Genomic DNA, 8,434 nt, shown 5'->3' on the forward strand with positions numbered 1-8,434 from the left:
ACTGACAAAACGTAAAATACTTAAGTTTCCTCGTGAGATCAGGCTGGATTTATGTGTTTTTGGCAATTCATAAAAATTTAATGATAAACTGGTCAAATATGCCAATAAATAATACCTTTCCTGCTCGTTAATCAACCTGCTGTCTGCTAATAAAGAGATTTAATTGTAGTTCAGTGAATGTGCAGATTCATTCTGCATGATAGGCAGAACAACATTGATTATTTTGCACATCATGTATTTGCTTCACTGCTAAGTGTATGCTACATTATTAATTCATACATTTGTGTCTTTCCTTGGTCAATAAATACCATTAAAGATCAGGAAGTTTATCAAATTACATATTTTCTTCAAACACCTGGCATCTATAAAATAAGGATTTTGTTTGCATACAGCTATATAATATAAACATACAGTTATTTTGGCGATATTGTGTCTCAGTGGTTAGCACTGTCGCCTCACAGCAAAAGGATCGCTGGTTCGAGTCCCCGCTGGGCCAGTTGGCATTTCTGTGTGGAGCTTGCATGTTTTTCCAAATCCGGTATAGGCGTGGGGTTCCTCCGGGTGCTTCAGTTTCTGACACAGTCCAAGACATCCTCTATAGGTGAATTGAATAAACTAAATTGACTGTGATGTACGAGTGTAAAAAAGTGTGTATGTGTGTTTCCCAATACTGGGTTGCAGCTGGAAGGGCATCCGCTGTGTAAAACATATTCTGGATACATTGGCGGTTCATTCCGCTGTGGCGACCACTGATTAATAAAGAAAGCTGAAGGAAAATGAATGAATTAATGTTTAAATGATCAATTATTAAATTTAACAACATGTGAAAAAAAGAAAAAGGCAAACTGATTTATTTACTGGTTCATTTTATTGAGTACTTTACACCAAAATAGGCACAGTAATATTCACAATTAGCTTTTGCGGTCACTTTATTTGAATGTACAATTCACGCTATTAACAAACCATTAACTAAGACTTACAGCTCAATAAACTACTAATTAGCTGCTTATTAATAGTTAGTATGTTAGTAGTTGGATTTAGGTATTGGCTGGGATTAGGGGTTAAATAAGATCACACTTTATAACAGTTAATATCTTATTAATAAGCAGGTACTAAGCCAGTAATTAATAGTGTGAATTGTTACTCAAACTAAAGTGTTACCGCTTTTGCTATATGTTGATCAGGGACAAACACAACCATTACATCACTTGGCATTTTCTTCAGCTAGCGAAGCAATCTGTCAAGAGGCTACCAGCTATTTGTTTTTATTTAGGGTTCCCACGCTTTCATGAACAGCAGATTTAAAGTCTTTCAAGGACTTCTTAATTTTAAATCAAGCACCTTTAATAATTCATACCCCTGCATACCTGTCAACCCCCTCCATTTTTGCTGGGATTCTCCTCTATTTTACCATTATATCCCGCACATTTCCCCATATTTTTATTTTTTCTATATATGAAAACCTAAAGTAGCATCAGAGAGGAGGTCTCAAATGGGATTTAATGGCAAGAGCTGTTAAAGAGAATTATACTTTCTCTTTATATTGGCTTGAAAGCACGTTGAAATTAATACTAAATTAGCTGCATTTACTTTATTTCCATTAAAGCTCTGCGTTGACCATTGCCCTTCATATGCAACCTCTGAATCAATAACGGTGTCTAGTGCTGACTGACAGACGCGCTCCCTAATAATAAAGACACTGTTCCCAGATCAGCTACTGTACATGCGATTTGAAAAGGAGTGAAAGTGGACACTGGTATTTGGCTGTTTTTAAACAATGAGTTAAATGAGTTTTGATTACAAATGTAATCACATGCTTTCATTATAGATCTGTGGATTCTTAAAGTGACAGTGATCAAAATGAGACATTCGCTGCTCAATACTAAATAACTAGAGTAACTTTAATCAATATTTGTAAATATTGATTTTAATAGGCTAAACCTTTTATTTTATTTTTAGTTTTCTAATGTTTGCTATGTATTCTATCATTTGGATTTGAAGCATTACGGATCCCGTATTTTTATCCCAATGTTGACAGATATGGCCAGCATATGTAGCACCAGTAGTCTGTGGTGTACTTAACATTTCACTTACACTTAATATTTACATTAAAACTCAATTAATTAATTAGGTAATTTCCAAACATTTTTACCGTTTTAAACAGTCGTGTTTAAAGAAATTTGATCAAATTTGTTCAATTCGATACTGTGAAATACAGTTCAAATGTGCATTATTTGTCAGTGTTATTGTACAAGTGTTAAATTTAGGATTAAAAATTTCTCAGTTTCTTTCATTCTGCTTTTGACAATTAAGTAAAATTTTTCGAAATAAAATTAATTCAAGCACTTGTTAAGGACCTGTGTTTGTTTTTAAGGTCTTTCCACGCCTTGAATCCATGTGTCTGAAAATCAAGCACTTTTAAAGGTCCCGTGAAGTGCTTTGAATTTTTTATTCGATGTTTGACAATCTTAACCAAAAGTAGCTCCTCTGATTTTTTTTAAAAACAGCCAATAGCATTTTGTTTTATCACAGCTCTGCCAGTGAGAGTGTTTAAGCTCAAGTGCATCAAATGAAAAGCAAATGAGAAGAAGGGGGTGGGGCATGTCAGATTCTTAAGAGCATTTTATTGGTCAGAAGATTTAAGGAACTGAAGCATGAGGCGATGTCAGAATAAATCCTTAATCCATTTGGGTGAAAGTGACAAACACCAAGTTTTACCTGTTTATATTGTTTTTTTATAATCACAAATTTTGGAGCGCACTAGCCTATAAATATCCCTAAAATTAACAATACTGTTACTAACATCTAAAAAAAACGTTCTTTTTAATTTCAATGAGACCTTCAAGAAGCGTGGGAACCCTGTTTATTCCACAGAGAAGTGGACCAAATCTAATACTCCTCACCTTCCTCTTCTCCTTCTCCTTCCACTGAATCTACACCGACTTCCTCGTAATCTTTCTCCAAAGCAGCCATGTCCTCTCTGGCCTCCGAGAACTCGCCCTCCTCCATTCCTTCACCTACGTACCAGTGCACAAAGGCACGTTTAGCATACATCAGGTCAAACTTGTGATCAAGCCTAGCCCAGGCTTCGGCAATAGCAGTGGTGTTGCTCAACATGCAGACGGCACGCTGAACTCTTGCCAAATCTCCACCCGGGACAACAGTGGGAGGCTGATAATTGATGCCAACCTTGAAACCAGTCGGACACCAGTCCACAAATTGAATACTGCGCTTGGTCTTGATTGCGGCGATAGCAACATTTACATCTTTGGGTACGACATCTCCGCGGTACAGAAGACAGCAGGCCATGTATTTACCATGGCGCGGGTCACATTTCACCATCTGATTAGCCGGCTCAAAGCATGCATTAGTGATCTCAGACACTGAAAGCTGCTCGTGGCATGCTTTCTCAGCAGAAATCACTGGAGCATACGTCGCCAGTGGGAAATGAATACGTGGATATGGCACCAAGTTGGTCTGGAACTCTGTGAGGTCAACATTGAGCGCGCCATCGAATCTCAAGGAAGCTGTGATTGAAGACACGATTTGGCTTATTAGCCTGTTGAGGTTGGTGTATGTTGGGCGGTCGATGTCCAGGTTTCTGCGGCAGATGTCGTAGATGGCCTCGTTGTCCACCATGAAAGCACAGTCCGAGTGCTCCAGGGTGGTGTGGGTGGTGAGGATGGAGTTGTAGGGCTCCACCACTGCTGTAGACACCTGCGGAGCCGGATAGATGGAGAACTCCAGCTTGGATTTCTTGCCATAGTCGACAGAGAGGCGCTCCATCAGTAAAGAGGTGAAGCCGGAACCGGTTCCTCCTCCAAAGCTGTGGAAAACCAAGAAGCCTTGGAGTCCAGTGCACTGGTCGGCCTTTGAAGAACAGAGAACGGAAGTAATGTATATGAATCACATAAGTCACGATGTAAACAAAAATACAGTAATTAGACTTGAAGGGGTGTTCATAAAACTGTCACGAGACCTTTATAATCATGACATGAATAGTTACGTAATTGTAAATACAAAGGTAAGATTGCTTGAGATAACTTTGTTATGACAACTTGACATTACCAAGACAACATAACTGGGTACATGATTGTTGTGAAGCTATTATAATTGTGTCATTAATTTTATAACAGCATCAAAAATATTTTTTTTTCAACTACAGGGATTCAAATTGAATTCGGCAAACTTAAAGTTATTACAGCTAAAATACTCTTAAAAATACAAGGCCTGTCTTAAATTATGTCTCGGATTGTAATTAAAGTCAAAGCAGCTTAATATAAAAGTTCTGGTAAATTTTTTAGAGTTTCAATTTCACTGCTGAAAGTCCAAACATTAAAAAGCAAATGCATTGATGCACAGCTTCACAAGTCCCAAATCAAGCAAGCCAGTGGTGAACAACAAACTTTACCAGTCTACGAAAATGAAGGAAAAAACCTTGAGAAATCAGGCTCAGTTGGGCCAATCACCTTTGATTTTGTTTACTGGTCCTCAAAATACCGGCCTGTCACGCAACCATCCCTGTGCATCATTCATTCTCAAACATCTTTAAAAGTTCTTACCAGTTTGCGAATCCTGTCAAGAACGAGATCGATGATTTCTTTTCCGATAGTGTAATGGCCGCGGGCATAGTTGTTTGCTGCATCCTCCTTTCCAGTGATCAGCTGCTCAGGGTGGAAAAGTTGGCTGTAAGTTCCAGTGCGAACCTCATCTGAACCACAGAAAAGAAAGAGAAATGAGCCGATGAGAATTACTCATGGACTAACTATAAAAGACTGCAAAAGATAACCATCTAAAATAAGAAATAAATAAATAATTTAAGAAGATACAGATCAGAAACAAGTCGTATCGTCTGCCAGTGAAGTAAGATAATTATACTTATTCAGATTTCTTGAAAAAAAAGGCCTGACACTACAAAATAATGTTTTTCTTACTAAGATTTTCTGTCTTGTTTCTAATCCAAATATCTAAAACTTCTTAAATCAAGTGGAATTTTCTAGACAAGCAAAGAATATTGTGTTCTTTTAAGAAATAATGTCAAAATTAAATGAGTTTTTCCTTAAAACAGGCAAAAGGATCTGCCTATGGGATAAGGAAAACAATATTTCAGCAATGTCAAAAGAAAAAAAGATTATTTAACTTACCCCAATGGCAGATTATTTTGCTCGTTTTAAAGGAAAACTCACTTAATATTGGCATATTATTTCTGAAAACAAGAATTATGTTTTGATTGCCGTCTTGATATAAGAATTTTTAGATATTTGGACTAAAAACAAGACAAAAAATCTAACTAAGAAAAGCATTTTTGCAGCTTACAGCTAAAATAAGAATAACTGATTTATTGAGCATTTTTAATAGGCAAAGTCTTTAAAATACAGGCCTGTCTTAAATAATGTCTCTGATTCTGATTAAGCTAAATTGGCACATTATTTTTCAAAACATGACCATATTGTTTTACATGTCTAGAAAACGCTTCGTGATTTAAAGATTTTGAGATATTTAGACTAGAAACAAAACAAAAACTCATTAATTTTGAGTTTTTGCAATGTGCTCATCAGACGAGTATACTGACCAATCACAGTGGGCTCCAGATCGACGAACACAGCTCTTGGCACATGTTTGCCCGCTCCGGTCTCGCTGAAGAAAGTGTTGAAGGAATCGTCTCCTCCGCCAACCGTCTTATCGCTGGGCATCTGTCCATCCGGCTGGATCCCATGCTCAAGACAGTAAAGTTCCCAGCAGGCATTGCCGATCTGGACACCAGCTTGACCCACATGGATGGAGATACACTCACGCTTTTGCACAAAAATAAAGTGAGTGATCATTTACAATAGTGAGGGATGTTGAAGCTTTAATGTATTAAATCTGATGTATTTTCCTCACAAAACACCAGGACTTGATATTTATTAAACCACATAACACTCTGATTTTCAAGGTTAACATTAACATAATAAATAATTTACATAAACAATCTGTTTATCTAGCTGTGAACTATGACATCCAGATGATTTCAATACAAAAATAAAGTCACGCTTCTCAATAAGGTTTATGTCAGTTCATTTATATCCATGAACAAGAAATGAACAATACCTATACAGCATTCCTTAATTATAGTTAACATTTACAAATGTGTTATTAAATCCAAATTTGTGCTTGATAACATTACAATAATAACAATAACGCTTGATAACGTGACAATGAGCAAATTTTTTTCAATTACATGAAAAATACTGTAATAATTGTGTTGTTCGCTGTTTCTTCAAGTCAGCGAATACATTAACTAACGAAATCTTATTGTATTAGTCACTTTATAATTTATAGAACAGAAAATATGAACAAAAAAGCTTCTCAGACCCCGAATAAAAATACTATAGTAATTTTTTTTTACACTGTAGTGTTTCTATATCACATTATAGTTAAATACTTGAATTAATCTGTTGTGGTAAAACAACAACTATAGTAGACTAATATAACTTTAAACAAATGACCCCTACGATTTCTACAACATGCCAATACCACAGTAAAATCCTATACTACAGTATTTATTACAGTTAATACCACAGTATCCTGTGAAATTCATTAATAGAGAGTTGTAAATGCTGTAATATACATGGTTTAATACACGGTGTGGTTCAAAAACCCTTTAGTAGGTCATTTACATTGAAGTAGCCTACTATAGAGTAGTATGTTTATCTTTCAAGCAATAACCAGCAATGTTAGATTTTGTTTAAGAGTAAAAAAACAAAATAATATCATTCTAAGACAGTAATTAAATGAGAAATATAAAATAATTTAATTTTTCCTAAAAAATCAGCAGGACTTTAGTGCTATTAAACCACATAACAGTCTAATCAAATGTCTACGCCATTTTGTGATTAACAATAACATAGTAAACAATTTTTACATAACTATCTGTTTATCCAGGAGTAAATGACAGCATCCCGATGAATTCAATACAAAAATAAGGTCACGCTTCTCAATAAGGTTTATGTCAGTTCATGTATATCCATGAACCAGAAATGAACAATACCTATACAGCATTCCTTAATTATAGTTTAACATTTACAAATGTGTTATTAAATCCAAATTTGTGCTTGATAACATTACAATAATAACCATAACACTTGATAAAGTAGCAATGAACAAATGTATTTTCAATAACATTAACATAGATACAGTAATAATTGTATATTGTTCGCCATTTCATGATATCAGCAAATACATTAACTAACGAAATCTTATTGTATTAGTCACTTTATAATTTATAGAACAGAAAATATAAACAAAAAGCTTCTCTGACCCCAAATAAAAATACTATAGTAATTTATAGTAAACACTGTAGTGTTTATGAACCACATATGGTAAAATACCTGAATTAATCTGTTGTGGTAATACAGCAACTATAGTAGACTAATTTAACGTTAAACAATGACCCCTAAGATACTACATAGCAAATAACATACACAGCAGCTGATACCACTGTAAAATCCTACAGTACAGTAATTATTACAGTTAATATCACGGTATCCTGTAGAATGTATTAATAGAGAGTTGTGAATACTGTAATATTTACAGTTTAATACACAATGGTTTAACCCTTTGGGCTATTTTTCCCTTGTAGCAATAACCAGCAGCTTTGATTTCAGTGGAAAAAGCTAAAATAATATCATTCTAAGACAGTAATTAAATGAGAAATATAAGTATGTACTCACCATTTTGCGGTTTTGCACAGATGTAGGTGTGCAGATGCACTATTCAGAGAAGATGGAGGATGAGACGTCGCTATGAGGAGGAAAAAAGAGACTGCAGGAGGGAGGGAGTGGCTCAGTTCAGCATCAAATACACAGACTAGACATTTTGTGATTCTATCTAGAACATTCTGGATCAAGATAAAATAAAATAAAATAAAAAACGAGTAAATAAATAAAGCGTTTTATTAGCTAACATAACTAGCCTACGTGTATGCTAATAATGCGCTAATATGAGATCTTTTAAGCACGACGTTTATTCGTGGCTGTAATATGGACTAAACACTTACATATCATCCCCACAGCAAATATAATACATCATAGTTTCATCAGTGCAGTTTTATTATTATAGCCAGTGTAGTTTTGAAAAATATACTGTACGCAGCTCGTAATGTGACATACGGACAGACTTGTGTTTACAATAGTATATATAATATTTCTAAAGCATAGTAAGGCTGCCAAGTTGCCAACTCAGTTTTTTCAACTAAACAAATTGATAAATTATAACAATAAAATCATCATGAGCAGAGCCGCCGCCCTCACGTGACAGATTCTGCAGCAGAAGCTATATGACGTCATGGTGCAGACTGCAAAGTCACTGTATTTATAAAAACGACAGTATTTAACATTTATTCATTCATTCATTTTCTTTTCGGCTTGGTCCTTTTAGTACTCGGGTCGCTACA

General features: G+C 35.2%; 1 protein-coding gene and 1 long non-coding RNA gene across 2 annotated transcripts in view; one reads left to right on the plus strand and one right to left on the minus strand.

Moving 5' to 3' along the window:
- LOC141376506 (uncharacterized) overlaps window positions 1-8,434 on the plus strand; it is a 28,955-nt gene that overhangs the window by 4,436 nt on the left and 16,085 nt on the right. The gene's annotated exons all lie outside the window — the stretch shown is intronic.
- tuba2 (tubulin, alpha 2) lies at window positions 850-7,789 on the minus strand. The gene is made up of 4 exons (NM_213030.1): window positions 7,713-7,789; window positions 5,573-5,795; window positions 4,563-4,711; window positions 850-3,870 (listed from the first exon to the last, which is right to left on the minus strand). Exons 1-4 carry the CDS (start codon window positions 7,713-7,715, stop codon window positions 2,890-2,892), a joined length of 1,356 nt encoding a protein of 451 aa, NP_998195.1. The 5' UTR covers window positions 7,716-7,789; the 3' UTR covers window positions 850-2,889.

Source organism: Danio rerio, chromosome 11, assembly GCF_052040795.2.
Source record: "Danio rerio strain M-AB ecotype USA chromosome 11, GRCz13ab, whole genome shotgun sequence".
Taxonomy (NCBI): domain Eukaryota; kingdom Metazoa; phylum Chordata; class Actinopteri; order Cypriniformes; family Danionidae; genus Danio; species Danio rerio.

Coding starts and splice junctions, on each gene's coding strand:
- tuba2 (NM_213030.1), bottom strand. Junction 4,712..5,572: donor TCTGGAGCCCACTGTGATTG/GTCAGTATACTC, acceptor TCTGTGGTTCAG/ATGAGGTTCGCACTGGAACT. Junction 3,871..4,562: donor TTGACAGGATTCGCAAACTG/GTAAGAACTTTT, acceptor TGTTCTTCAAAG/GCCGACCAGTGCACTGGACT.